General features: G+C 54.0%; 1 protein-coding gene across 2 annotated transcripts in view; it reads right to left on the bottom strand.

The window, feature by feature from the left end:
* ROR2 (receptor tyrosine kinase like orphan receptor 2) overlaps positions 1 to 8,441 on the bottom strand; it is a gene marked incomplete at both ends in the record, with an annotated part of 121,678 nt that extends 113,237 nt beyond the window's left edge. For both annotated transcript variants that reach the window (XM_080708466.1, XM_080708467.1), the window contains one exon: positions 8,354 to 8,441. In XM_080708466.1, coding sequence (XP_080564592.1) covers positions 8,354 to 8,441 — 88 coding nt within the window. The remainder of the gene's footprint in view (positions 1 to 8,353) is intronic.
* Between the last annotated feature and the right edge of the window lie 6,182 nt (positions 8,442 to 14,623).

Here is a 14,623-nt window from a genome sequence, read left to right as displayed (position 1 = left end):
CTTTCTATCCCTGGGCTACACTCCCAGACTTATTTTTTTATATAAATTTTATTTGGAAACAGGGTCTCAGTAAGTTGCTGAGAGCCTCACTAAGTAGCTGAGGCTGGCTTCGAACCTGTGCAATCTTCCCGTCTCAGCCTCCCGAATGCGGGGATTCCAAGCGCGCCTCACCACGCCGGGCTGAGAGATTCTTTCGAGCTGCCAGGACACTGGGCTGAGGTGGGTCAGTGGTAAAGCACCCGCCCAGCGTGCGGGAGGCCCTGGCTTCCATCCCCACACCACACACAGCAGGACAACTGTCAAGTTCCTTTGACAAGGCAGAGATACTGTCACCACCAAGACGTGCCTGGCGACAAATGACAGCGGAGCCCTGTGCGCTGTGAGTGGCTCTGGAACAGAGAGGGGTGCCAGGCAAAGCTAAGGGCGTCGGAATAGAGCGTGAACTCAGTGTTTGTCTCTACACTGGGGGTGCGAGTTTGAACCCAGGGCACTTTACCTCCAAGCTATACCCCCAGGCCTTTCTAGTTTTCATTCTGAGTCAGAGTCTTGCGATCCTCCTGTCTTGACTTCCTGAGTTCTGGGATTACTGCTTTTTTTTAATTTTTTGCAGGTCTGGGGATGGAACCCAGGGGCATTCTACCTCCGAGCTACACCCTCTGCCCTATTTTTTATTCTTTACTTGGAAACCGGGTCTCCCTGAGTTGCAAAGGGCCTCACTAAGTAGCTGAGGCTGTCGGCGAACCGCGATCCTCCGGTCTCAGCCTCCCGAGTGTTGGGATGACAAGCGTGCCCACCGCGCCCGACATTGGGATTACCACATTTCTAAACAAGTCCCAGGGAATGCAGATGCCACCGGGACTCTGAAAGAGGCCAGCCTATGGCACCAAGCATCCATTCAGCTCTTAGACACACAGCTTTCAAAAATGTACATCCTAGCCGGGCGTGGTGGCGCACGCTTGTAATCCCTGCGCTTGGGAGGTGGAGACAGGAGGATCGCGCAAGTTTGAAGCCAGCCGTGCTGGCTTAAGAGACCCTGTTAGAAAGAAAGAATAAAAAGATAAAAAGTAGAGTTGGGGGTGTAGCTCAGAGGTAGAATGCCCCTGAGTTCAATCCCCAGTGCCAAAAAAAAAGTTAATTTTATGGTATGTGAACTTTACCACAATTTTTTTTTTCTTGTGGTACTGGGGGTGGAACCCCGGGGCTTTTCTACCTCTGGGCTATACTCCCAGACCTATTTTATATTTTATTTGGAAACAGGGTCACTAAGTTGCTAAGAGCCTCACTCAGTAGCTGAGGCTGGCCTCGAACCTGTGCGATCCTCCTGTCTCAGCCTCCCAAGCGCGGGGATTACAAGCGTGCGCCACCACACCTGGCACATTTTTTTTTTTTTAAATAAAGGAGATGCATAGACAAAGCACATCTGCCCAGGAAAGACTTAATAGAGCGCAGGACACGGGGAGGGAGGAGGGAAGAGGCGGGCTCTTCGTTTACACCCTCTGGCTTTTGATGTTTGTGTTACCAGATTTTTTGGTTTGTTTTAGTTTTTAATGATTTTTGCATGACCCCAACATAAAATTAAAACAGTCCAGAAAGAGGCCAAATGACGTCACTTTGACTGTAGCCCCATACCAGCAGGGCCTCTTACAAGTATTTGCTTCCATAAAACTCAGAAAATATGTAAGCAATGTCTGAGGGGAGTTTCCACACTGGAATTTTTTTTTTTTTTTTTTTTTGGTACCAGGGATTGAGCCCAGGGGCATTCTACACCCAAGTTATACCCCCAGCCCTATTTTTTATTTTTCATTTTAAAACAGGGCCTCACTAAGTAGGTGAGGCTGGCCGCGACCCCGTGATCCTCCTGTCTCAACCTCCCAAATACTGGGATGACAAGCGTGCACCACCATGCCCGGCTTCCACATTGTAATCTTTTTAAAATATAATTTAAAATACATCACCAGCCCAAGTCACAACACTCTCAGCAACATAAAGGCTCCTCCTCCTGCCACAGACATCCCCAAACGCCCAAGGCTCTGTTGCTGGCTGGGAGGAAAGCGATTATGAAGACCAATTTTTCACTTAATTCTACACAACTCCATGCATACCCACCATTGGCTTACCTGCTTTCTGTTCTTTTGTTTTGATTTTTTGCAGAACTGAGGATGGAACCCACCCAGAGGCATTCTACCTCCGAGCTGTACCACCAGCCCTATTTTTTATTCTGTACCTTTTTTTTTTTTTTTTTTTTGCGGGTCTGGGGATGGAACCCAGAGGCATTTGACCTCCGAGCTACACCCCCTGCCCTATTTTTTATTCTTTATTTTGAAACCGGGTCTCACTGAGTTGCAGAGGGCCTCACTAAGTAGCTGAGGCCGTCTGCAAACCACGATCCTCCGGTCTCAGCCTCCCGAATGCTGGGATTACAAGTGTGCATCACCACTCCCGGCTTTATTCTGTATTTTGAAACAGGGTCTCACTGAGTTGCAGAGGGCCTCGCTGAGGAGCTGAGGCTGGCCGCGAACCCGGATCCTCCGGTCTCGGCCTCCCGCGTGCTGGGATGACGAGCGTGCGCCACGCCGGGCCCAGCCCTCTTCTTTGGTTTGCTTTGCTTGTCATCAGCCCATTAAGGTTCCAGAGAAATGGATATTGGGTCAAGTGGAAGAAATTTGCTTATGTTAGTGCTTTTTAAAAATTATTACAATTTTCCTAAAAAGAAAGAAAATAAATGAAGTCAAGCTTTAGAATAAGAGCGGGGCGGGGGCGCACTTGAGCGCGGTCTGCCTGCGTGCTGCCTCGCCAAACAGAGGGTTTTCCTTCTTCTGAAAGAAAATGATGGCATTCGATTTTTAAGCAAAGTCTCGAGCTCGAAGGGTATCACTGAGAATTCTGAAAATAGCGAAGAAAAACCAGAATATGTAAAAAAAAACATTATTTGGATCTTAAGAAGACGATTGTGTTCTTGATGCAATCATTAATATATCAGAAGACAGATGCCCCAAGTCTTATTCCAAGCCAAGGTGTCCACATGGTCTTTCATTACTGAATGAATATCCTCTGTGCGTTGGGGGCCACTGGGGCCTGAACCGGGAGCACTGTGCCACTGGGCTGAGTCCTTAATTTTTTTTAAACAGAACCGCACGATGTTGCTGAGGCTGGCCTCGAACCTGTGATCCGCCAAGCACTACAGTTTCAGGTGTGTGTCATCACACCCACACCTGGCTTTAACAACGTGTGTGTGTGTGTGTGTGTGTGTGTGTGTGTGTGTGTGTGTTTTACTGGGGAGTGAACCCAGGGACATTCTACCTCTGATATACACCTCCAACCCTATTTTATTTTTCATTTTGAAACAAGGTCTTACTAAGTTGTGGAGGTCCTCACCAAGTCACTGAGGCCAACCGCGAACCCGCGACTCTCCAGCCTCGGCCTCCCAAGCGCTGGGATTACATGTGTGCCCACCACGCCCGGCTCTCAGCAGCATTCTTACGTCCTCTCCGCCCACCTTCTTGTTTCAGCGACAGTTCCCGGTCCCCTGAGGGTGCGTCCAGATGTCCAGCCCGGCTGCACTGGCCTGTCCCGTGCTTGCCTCCTGCGCCGGGCCCGTTCTCAGCTGTTCTGTTTCACAACATGGACGATTTGTACTACGGGCCAGATGTTTCCCAGAATGCCCTTCCTTTGGCCTTGCTGACGTCTGCCCGAGAGAAGACTCGGGGTCTGTGTTTTGGTTCTGGTGTTTTATTCAGTACTGGGGATGGAACCGAGGGGCACTCTACCTCCGAGCTACACCCCCAGCCCTATTTTTTATTTCATTTTGAGACAGGATCTCACTGAGTTGCAAAGGGCCTCTTCACTAAGTAGCCGAAGCTATCTGCAAACCACAATCCTCCTGTCTCAGCCTCCCAAATGCTGGGATTATAAGCATGCGCCCACCACGCCCGTTTTCATTCTTTTATTTTGAAACAGGGTCTCACTGAGTTGCAAAGGGCCTCTTCACTAAGTAGCTGAAGCTATCTGGGAACCGGGATCCTCCCGTCTCAGCCTCCCAAATGCTGGGATTACAAGTGTGAGCCACCACGCCTAGTTTAATTAATAATTATTTAATTAATTAGGGTTGGGAGTGTAGCTCAGAGGTAGAGCTCCCCTGAGTTCATTCCCCAGTACAACAACAACAACAAAAAACTGAACTACTCAGAAATTACTTTAACCTTGGAACCAAAGACTCAGGTGCTCAGCACTACAAAACACAGCTGAAATAAAATAAAGAGCATGTAAGTAAGCTCAAAGACATCCAGTACGGACTGAAAGATGGAACCCTAAATGTGCTAACAGGTCTGCAGAGAGTCCAGGCAATCCCCGCGGACGCTCCGGCCAAGCCGCGCTCCTGGGAGGTAAGGCGGCCCCGGTGGGGGACCGAACGCTAATTCCATCTGTTTCATCTGACTGTAACTTAAACAGCCACAGGTGCCCAGCAGCCCCTGCGGCTCACACTCAAGCCTGCGAGGAGTCCCGGCGGCCAAGACCTTTCTGCCATTTAGCTGCGCGCTGTGTGAACTGTGCCCCAGGAGGGGGGGACGCAGCAGACGGGAGAGCTTTGGGGAGCCCCCCGCGCACTGGGGAGCACAGCAGACACGCATTCTCCCCTGATACCATGTCAGAAGCGACAGCCAGGCTCACGCCAGCACAGTGACAGCGACACGCACCCACTTCCCGCGGGAACGAGGACCTTCTGAGGGACGGGCTGCTTGGTGGAATCGGGCCACATTTTTCTGTAATTATTTCCTTTAGGCTTTTGATCGCTGTTGATGTCGTTGCTGCTGCTGCTGTTGTTTCAGGGTCTGGACTTAAACAACAAACCCACCCCCAGAACTCCCAGAAAGGGTGCAGGCCACACCCACACAAGTCTCTAGTTCTGAAAACCTTCGTAAAAATTCCCAACATTGTTCAGCCATCCCCTGGCCACTGTTAACGTGATTTTAAACAGATTACACCCCAGACAGTTTTTTATGATGCCCGCACATGTAAGCAGAGCTGGCCTGCCCTCGTTTCCAACTCAGCTCCTAGACAAAACCAAATAAATACATGCTAGAAAAAGGAGGTGGCTTGCAAGCCCCGGGCCGGCCGTGGCCGTAATTAACGGGCTGCAGAGCCTCTCGCTGCTTGGAGTTTTTTTTTTACTCCGAAATCCAAAAAAATCCCTTCTCTCCTCTGAACGCGTGGTTTCTGGTGGCGGCCCAGTGGATCAACCCAAACGACGGAGCTCAAAGCGATGTTTTCCAAAGGAGTCCTTGCTGCCCAGCAGCCGGTTCACAAAACTGCTCCCGAAAACTGCTCCCGACCAGGCGGCAGAAGCACAGACCCAAATGGCCTCCTGGGTAACGCAAGCCTCGGGCTCCTCCACTTTGAAACCTTGCGAGGTTGGCATCCCCGGGGGTCCCCGGGCGGTCACAGCACGGTCCCCAGAGAAGGAAAGCTCTTTCCGGGACCAAATGTACACTGGGATGCTAGTGTCCACTCAGAGGATGGGTGCAAACCTCAGGCAAAGATAACAGTAGTGCGCTTTCTTGTCCCTGAACTACAACCTGGAATTACGTAACCAGAACTCTCCACCTGAATGCCAGCACTCGGGAGGCTGAGACAGGAGGATCGCAGGTTAGAGACAACTTCCTGAGACGCTCAGCGACTCACTGAGATCCCATTTCAAAGTAAAACACCAAAAAGGTCTGGGGGTGGCGCTTGGAGGTGGAATGTTCCTGGGTTCCATCCCCAGCACACACAGAAAAAGAACTCCCGGCCGGGCATCCTGGCGCACGCTTGTAATTCCAGCATTCCGGAGGCTGAGACAGGAGGATCGCAGGTTCAAAGCCAGACTCAGCTACTTAGCAAGGCCCTTTGTAACTCAGTGAGACCCTGTTTCAAAATAAAGAATAAAAAATAGGGCTAGGGGGTGTGGCTCTGAGGTAGAATGCCCCTGGGTTCCATCCCCAGTATTGGAAAAAAAAAAAACAGTCCAAGGACTGACAAGGAGCCCACAGATTTGTAGCTCAGACTAGCTGGGTCCTGCCAGTGAGGAAGCCCAGACTTCACACCAGGTCTCACTTGAATGAGAGCGCTAAGTGACTCTTCCCGTCCTGGCCTCCCAGGAGCACATCTGAAAGGGGAGCCAGGCCTCTGGCTGCAATGACCCTAACGCGGATTGACCTCCCCTACCTGGCAGAGACCTGGCCCCCGCCGGCAGAGACAGCCAGCGGGAAGAGCCCTGGATATTCTGCACTCCCGGGGCCCGTCCCTGAGCCCGCTAAGGTTTAGGGGCGCCTAGTGACTCACTGCAGGCCACAGCAGAGGGCCGCGCACATCAGCCCGCTGCACTCAAGACACAATAGGAACAATGACCTCACAATAAAAATAGAAATGTCACCGTAAAATGCCTCATAAATACGCAGACCGCCGGCACCAGAAACCACCCCTGGAAAATGTGTGTTTTTAGACCCATGCTGCTTTTTTTTTTTTTTTTTTTTTTTTTGCACGCAAAACATTAAACAGAATTCCTGTTGGTTTTCTAAGTACAGCTTGCTTTCCTCTCCGAAGCACGGCCCCTGTGACTGAGGAGCCCCATGAGCTACAGGGGCCTGGGGGCTCAGAGTCGCGGGGCGATGGGATTCTCAGGTAGACATCAGGCCCGCTATCAATACGGACAGGCCTCAAATGTGGTTTTTTTTTTTTTTTTTTTTTGCTGTGTACACAACCATAATAAGAAAAACATGTTGCCTTCCGGCCCACATAGAGGCTCTTCTGTTCCCAACCCGCCTTCCAGAGCGTTGTCCTTCACTCCAACTAGACGGCCATCCCGCCAGGGATCTGCACCCCAGCAAACCACCCTGTCCAGGAGAGAGGAGGCCCCAGCCCGCAGCCTCCCCGCCACAACAGATAAACAGTTCCAGGGCGCAGATTTCTCTCCTTAGGAACAAAGCCTTCCTATAAAAGCCAGGGGAACTGACACACGATCACTTCAGAATCATCTTCTGAATTATCCAGACACGCTTCCCTCCCCCCAGCGCTGGACAGCAGAAAATACCCTGGGACACCTGAATGTGTAAGCGCCCCTGTTCACATTTTGAGTATGAATGCTCCTATTCTTTGAGTTTTCAGTTAGCCTAACCGTCCTGTAAGAAGAACGGTACAGCCCACTCCGGCCCCTAGACAGTGTAATTATTCCACTAGGAAAGGAAAATTACTTCCACACAGGGTTGAAAACCTTTTTCAAAAATGACCTTGGGTGGCCTTGTCCTAAGACGGGCCGCACTTTTGACTCTGGACCATGGCTGTGTTCTAAACGCGAGAGGCTTTCCTGTTCTTACTACAACCCTGACTTGGCGAGGCAGCCCAGGGTTTGCCAGGCCGAGCCTTCGCTGGGCAATTAGCCACCACGTGGCCGCCAGCTCGCCGTCGAGGCCCGAGTCCAGCCCCCGCCCCCGGCGAAAAGAGGCCCCAAGGGGCTGGGGGTTGGGAGGAGAAGGCGATTCCGGCAGGGGGGGGTGCAGAAATCGCGGCGGTGTTACTGAGCGCCCCCGCCTGGGCCCGCGTTGGAGGGCTCAGCGCGCAGTCCCGCGCCCCCGCCCGGCCCAGCCCAGGGGGGCAGGAATGCCGGGCGGTCGGGGTCTGCGCCCCCGGCCCGCGCCCCCGGCAAGGGCGGCTCGGCTTTCGCACTGGCGAGCACCGGGCTGGCGGGCTAAGGGACGCAAAGTCCTCCGCGGGACGCAGGCCGGCCGGGCCCGCCGGGCCGGAGACCCTGGGATGCCGTCTGCCTGCGGGGTGCGCCCGGGGGGATGCTGGACCCCTGTGGGCCGGGGGTCCCGGCGCCCCGAGGCCTGCAGGCCCTGCCCCCCAGGGAGGCGGCGGGGTCCGGCCGGGTCCAGGCGCGGTGCTCCGGGTCCGTCCTGCGCCCAGCTGGCCCCACGGCCTGCGCGCCCCTCCGCGCCCCCCTGCGCCCCTCTGCGCCCCCTGTACCCCTCTGCGCCCCTCCGCGCCCCCCTGCGCCCCTCCGCGCCCCCTGCACCCCTCCGCGCCCCCTGCGCCCCTCCGCGCCCCCTGCACCCCTCTGCATCCCTCTGCATCCCTCTGCGCCCCCTGCACCCCTCTGCACCCCTCCGCGCCCACTGCACCCCCTGCACCCCTCTGCGCCCCCTACTCCCCTCCGCGCCCCCTGCGCCCTGCGGGGCTCCCGGGGACGGGGGCGCCCTCGAGCAGAGCCACGGCGGGTGGAGCGGGACCGGCGAGCCCAAAGGCGCCCTCCAGACCCGGCCACCCCGGCTGGCGGGCCCCCGGGGCCCCAGGGCGGCCATCGCCCGGCCGCGCCTCCTACCTGCGCTGCCCGGCGCCCAGAGCAGGAGCGCGGCGGCCGCCCAGACGGCGGGGGCGCACAGCGGCCGCAGCGCGCGGCCCCCGGCCATGCCGCGGAGCTCGGCCTCCGGCCCGCGTCCTCGTCCTGCTGCTGCTGCCCGGGCTGCGCGGGGCCGAGCCGGACGAGGCGGGGTCCCGCCGGCCCGCCCACCGCCCTGGACGCGGGCGGCGCCCCCTGCCGGCCCTGCTCCGCCGGACCCGGGGCCGTCCAGCGCCCCCTCGGCGGCCCGAGCCCGCGGACCCGGGCCGCAGCTCCGAGGGACCCTTGACCCAGCCACCCACCGCCAACCGCGGGCAACACAGAGCCCCTGGCCCGGGCTTGGCAAAGATGCCCCGAGGAGGAACTGGCCGGCCTGGGCCAGGCCGTGGGGACGTCGGTCCCTGGGCAGAGGCGCCCCGAGGAGAAAGGCGGCGCCGCGGCCTCGGGGTCACTGTTTAAAAGCAAATTGTGTCATTTTGCCCATTAAAGGCAGAACGCTTCGCTGCAGAGCCCCCCCAAACATGCAGAAGTAATCCGCTCCACTTGTTAAAGACATTTTGAACGCAGTTCAGATGGCGAAGTTTCTTCCTTACTCTTGGTTTTGCTTAGCACAGGCGCAGGCCTGATCCTCCCGTCTGTAACCCAGGAATTTTCTTTGTTTTTGCTCTCAGAGAAAGCGCTTGGCTTCTCCTCCTTTAACTGATTACCACCGCGGTTCGTTCGGAGTTTCTCTGGAGTCCTGCTCCTTGTTAATTGGGGTAAATTAGGGAGAGGCCCGGCCTTGGGTCCCACCCGCCCCCAGCCTGGCTCGCCCTCCTGGAATCGACCCCCGCAGATGCAGGGAATAAAACTGTCTCGCAGGGGTCTGTCGGCAAAATGGCTGAGCCAGTCCGGCCCCACCCCTGCTGGAAAGGTCTCCCCTCAGAGCCGGCTCCGCCCATCTGTCAAGGGGCATCTCATGGGGTTCTTATTACTAACACAGATGAGGGGGAATGGTCGTGGCTGGTCCACACCTTATGGGAACCCAGGGGGAAATGGACGAGGATGCTCCCAGCCCTACCCTCCTGGGCCGGGTGCTAGGATCAGGACCAAACTCCCTGGGCCCCGCGCCCCTCCTGTACCCACACTGGTGCCTCTAAGCTGGGGCTACTCTCCAGGGCCTCGTTTGAGGTCAACCAGATGTTTATCTTTGGGGTTTTCCTCCTTTTACCTTTCCTTGGGGGCTCTTAAAGATGCTTTTAGAGAGAAGAAAGCCTCCGGCGCTGGTCTTGAATCACTTCCAGACCCCTCCATTCTGGCTCTAGCGAAGACCAGGCGGAGGCTGCCGGGAAGGCTCTCTGAGCTCAGCCAGCCCGTCCTGTCTGTGGACTGTGCACCGGGGAGATGAGGCACTAGCACTTTTGGGCTTGCCGTTTCCTGTCCCTCACTCCAGCCTTTTCTCCTTACCTGAACCCCTCCCTTCCTCCCCTCCCCGGCGGAGCTGAAGGATAAGCACAGTACGTAAAACTGAAGGGGTCAAAACCCAAGCCGTCTCAGTGGTCAGTAGAATGTGCCCCAGATCCGAGGCCGATCGGGGCTACATCTTCCTTCCCACCTGTGTGAGTTACCAATGGCCGCGTAACAAACGCCCCGCCTTCCAACAGCGGGCACTTGGCATCTCACATTACTTCTGTGCATCAAATGTTCAGGATAATTTTACCCAGGTGGTCTCGCTCAAGGTCTCCCAGGAATTTGTGGGCTGGAAGATCTTAACAGGTGATCTATTTATCTATCTGCGCCTATCTATTACAGTACTAGGGACTGAACCCAGGGCTTGCCCATGCTAGGCAAGTGTCCTACCACTGAGCTACATCCACCGCCCTTCCCAGAGGTAATCCAGAGACAGGTTGCTAACGTTCACCGTTCATCCCAGGACTTGGGTGGCCAAGACAGGAGGATCATAGGTCTGAGGCCGGCCTCAGCCACGTAAGTACGGCCCTGATTCAAAATAAAAAATAAAATAGGGCTGGGGGTATAGCTCAGAGGTAGAATGCCCCTGGTGCAATCCCTGGCACCCTAAAAACAAACAAATAGCCAGGCGTGGTGGCACACGCTCGTAATCCTCGCGCTTGGGAGGCGTAGACAGGAGGATCACGCAGGTTCGAAGCCAGCCGCGCACGCTGGCTTAGGAGACCCTGTTTCCAAATAAAAATATAAAAAAATGGGTCTGGGAGTGCAGCCCGGAGGTAGAAGGGCTTCCAGGAACCCCAGTACCACCAAAAACAAACAAACAAACAAACAGACAAACAGGGTAACCCAGATGACTCCTGCTGGAACCCTCAGTGTCTGGCCACACACACCTGTCTGCAGGGCCCGCTGAGCACCCTCGCTGCCTGGCGGCTAGCTTGCCCAAACACAGCAGGGTGCCCTGTGTCTTTATAGCCTGACCTTGGACTCACCCAGCATCCTTTCTGTGACATCCTGTAGGTTGCATGGGTGGATCCACTTTATCACAGAAGAGATCTAGACTGGGGTAGGTACCGGAGGGAATCAAGGTCACTGGGATCCCGCCTCGCCTTCATAAGAGACTGACACAGGCTCCTGTGCTCCTCACGGGAGGGAGGGAGGGAGGGAGGGAGAGAGGGAGGGAGGGAGGGAGGGAGAGAGGGAGAGAGAGAGCGCGCGCAAGCCTACTGTCTACAGCAAGAGGGCCCAGGAACCAGGTGTGGTGGGGCAGGCCTTCACCCCAGTGTTTGGGAGGCTGAGATAAGAGTACTGAAGGTTCGAGGTCAGCCTCAGCAACTTATTGAGACCCTGTTTAAAATAAAATCGGGCTAGGGATGTAGCTCAGAAGGAGAATACCCTAGTTCAATTCCCAGTACCACCAAAAAAAAAAAAAAAAAAAAAAAAAAAGACGGCAGGCGCCCCCTGCAGGCGAGCAGATGCAGCACACTGGGAGGAGAGGTTCCAGTGGAGTGCAAGCCCAGAGGGCTCTGAGCAGTGTCTGGCTTGGCCTGCTTGCTTTCTCAGTGGACAGTGACGCACGTTTGGCGCGCTCACGCTGCCGCTGCTGCCTAGACGCGCTGGCTCTCTGCGTACCATGTTTGGTGACGTAGCTCTTCAAATATTGGCCTCATTTTTTAGTGAGTTTTAAGAGTTCTTTATGAGTTCTAAATACTAGCTCATTTCAGACAGACAAATGCATTTCTTTCTGTCTTTGGTTTGTCTTTTCTTTCTTTCTTTTGTCCTTTCTTTCCTTCTTTGAGCAATGTCTTTTCATAAGCAGCAGTTCCTCATTCTGATTAAGTCCAATGTGTCTTTTTTTTTCTTCTCTTTTTTGCGGTCCTGGGGATGGAACCCAGGGGCATTCTACCTCCAACCTACACCCTCAGCCCTATTTTTTATTATTTATTTTGCAACAGGGTCTCACTGAGTTGCAGAGGCCTCACTAAGTAGCTGAGGCTGGCCGTGAGCCTGCGATCCTCCTGTCTCAGCCTCCCAACGCTGGGATTCCACGCGTGCGCCCCCACGCCCGGCTGCACTCTTGCTCAGAGCTGCCTCTTCTGTTGACGTCCTCACGACAGGGTAGGGCCCAGGTAAGCAGTGCCTAGAACCCAGAAGCAGGGAGGCCAGACGACTGTGGATTGACGCTCCGAATCTGTGAGCCGGAGGCTACCTTTCCTCATTAGAAGTTGTTTCTGAAGCCAGGTGCGGTGGCACACCCTTGGAATCCCAGTGCTTGGGAGGCTGAGGCAGAAGGGTCGCAGATTTGAGGCTAGCCTCAGCTACTTAGTGAGGCTCTGTTTCAAAATAAAGAATAAATTAGGGCTGGGGATGTGGCTCACAGGTAGAATGTCCCTGGGTTCAATCCCAAGTATCAAAAAAAAAAAAAAAAATCCTGATTCAGGAATAACAAATCTCACCAATAGCTACAAATCTTAGAAGTTCACAGAGCTTACCTAGAGGCTGAGACAGGAGGATCACAGCTCGCAGACAGCCTCAGTTAGTGACGCATTTTACAACTCAGTGAGACACTGCTTCAAGATAAGAATAAAAAATAGGGCTCAGAGGTGGAATGTCCCTGAGTTCCATCTCCAGGAAATCTGACTCTGTAGAGATTCGTGCATAACTCCCGGCACAGTCTGGGAGCCGATAGAACTGGCAGGACTCTGAGACACACTCTGCTCGTTTATTATGAAGGGCAGAACTCAGAATCACCGACGGAAGAGTGCTAGGTTGTTTTGTTTTTGTTTTGCAGTACTGGGGATGGAACCCAGGGGCATTCTACTTCTGAGCTACACCCCAGGCCCTATTTTATATTTTTTATTTTGAAACAGGGTCTGAGTTGCCAAGAGCCTCGCTAAGTAGCTGAGGCTGGCTATGAACCGCGATCCTCCTGTCTCAGCCTCCCGAATGCCGGGATTACAAGGGTGCGCCACCGCGCCCGGCTGGCTTTATTCTTAATTTTGAAACAGGGTATCACTAAGCTGTGGAGGGCCCAACAAAATAGCTGAGGCTGGCTATGAACTTGTGATCCTCTTGTCTCAGCCTCCCAAGCGCTGGGATGGCAAGCGTGCGCCACCACGCCCGGCTCCCAATATAACTTCTAAATGATGGACAGTCTCATTCCCCGGGAGATGGTGTGCAGTCTCATGCCAGCTATATATTGATACTCTCAAGTGAAAGTCCCTGCCACCTGAATGATGTCAGTATATTCCTGCCCTGACCCTTGGTAGCCCATGTCCAGTGACATCTGCAACATTTCCACTTGAGTTGTGAGAAGCGCGGAAACTTCTGAAATGCCTAGGTGTTCACCGTTCTATGCAACCTTCCTCATCTCGGTAGAAATACCTTGCAGGCCGCAAGCTTTAGGCCATCGCCGACTCTTTACTTGTCTCCTAGCCCACATCAAATCCCACAGAAATATGCTGGCTTTGCCATCAGGATGCATCCCTAAGACCAGGCGTGGTGGGCACGCTTGTCATCCCAGCACTCGGGAGGCGGAACCTGGAGGATCGCGGTTTGCGGACAGCCTCAGCTACTTTGTGAGGCCTTTGCAACTCAGTGAGACCTTGTTTAAAAAAAAAAAAAAAAGGACTATAAAAGGGCTGGGGGTGTAACTCGGAGGTGTAATGTTCCTGGGTTCCATCCCCAGGACTGCAAAAACAAAAAAGCATCCCAAAGCTGGGGCGTGGTGGGCACGCTCGTAATCCCAGCATTCGGGAGGCTGAGATAGCAGGATCGTAGCTCCCAGACAGCCTCAGCTACTTAGTGAGGCCCTGTGCAACTCAGTGAGACCCTGTTTCAAAGTAAAGAATAAAAAAAAAAATAGGGCTGGGGGTGTAGCTTGGAGGTAGAATGGCCCTGGGTTCCATCTCCAGTACCGAAAAAAAAAAAAAAAAAAAGAGTACCCCTAAGCCAACCAGTGTTTACAGCAGATGTAGCTGTGGGTCCGCCCACCTCTCCATTATCTTTGAGATGTGTCAGTTCCTCGTGGGGGACCCACTGCCCTCTCCTTTCTCATCCGTCAGACATCGTCTGAAGGTCCACGGTCCACGCAGCCCGCAGCCTCTCGGATGCTCAGCGGGGCTGCATCAGGCCACTGCACAGGCCCATCTGGCCTCTTCACGCGACAGGCAGCCCCTCCCGGTGGGTCTGCCCAGCCAAGGGACGGCCACCCAGTCCTGTGAGCCAGGCCTGGACGTGCCACAGGCGCACTCGGCCTTTCTCAGCTGGCTCACGCGGGAACGTCCAGCCTGTAACACGAGGCCGCGTGATTTACGCATCTCTCGGGGGTTTAGATTATACAAATGGCGCATTATGCCATGAATCCCAACCTCTCCTGTCGGTATACACTTGAGAGTCAGAAGCCATGTCGTACAAATGATATGAGCAGTAACAACTGAAATTTATGGGGACTGACTGAAAACAGATTGATAACTTGTTGAAATAATAAAAGACGAAGTGGGGCTTTTAAGGATAGGAGGAAATTTAGCACTCTCACGGGATGGAAGTTAAATCATCTTGGTAAATCCTGATCTCGGCAATGTAGCAAAATAATATAGCAGGATGTATACCATTCTCAAAATTGATTATGATCCGTTAAACAAATTCTGACTTGCCATATATAGAAATTCTCACTGTGCTGTTGTATACGGAGACTTCACAACGGAGTAACATCACGTCAATTCTGTCTCTCGCATCAAATGGTACCTGTTAAGGTATAAGTATTATGTATGTAAGCACTTAGAAATTACAGAACACAGAGCTGTG

The sequence above is a fragment of the Muscardinus avellanarius genome (assembly GCF_963383645.1).
Source record: "Muscardinus avellanarius genome assembly, chromosome: 13".
NCBI classification, from domain to species: Eukaryota; Metazoa; Chordata; class Mammalia; order Rodentia; family Gliridae; genus Muscardinus; species Muscardinus avellanarius.
This window is presented reverse-complemented; position numbering and strand designations above follow the sequence as displayed.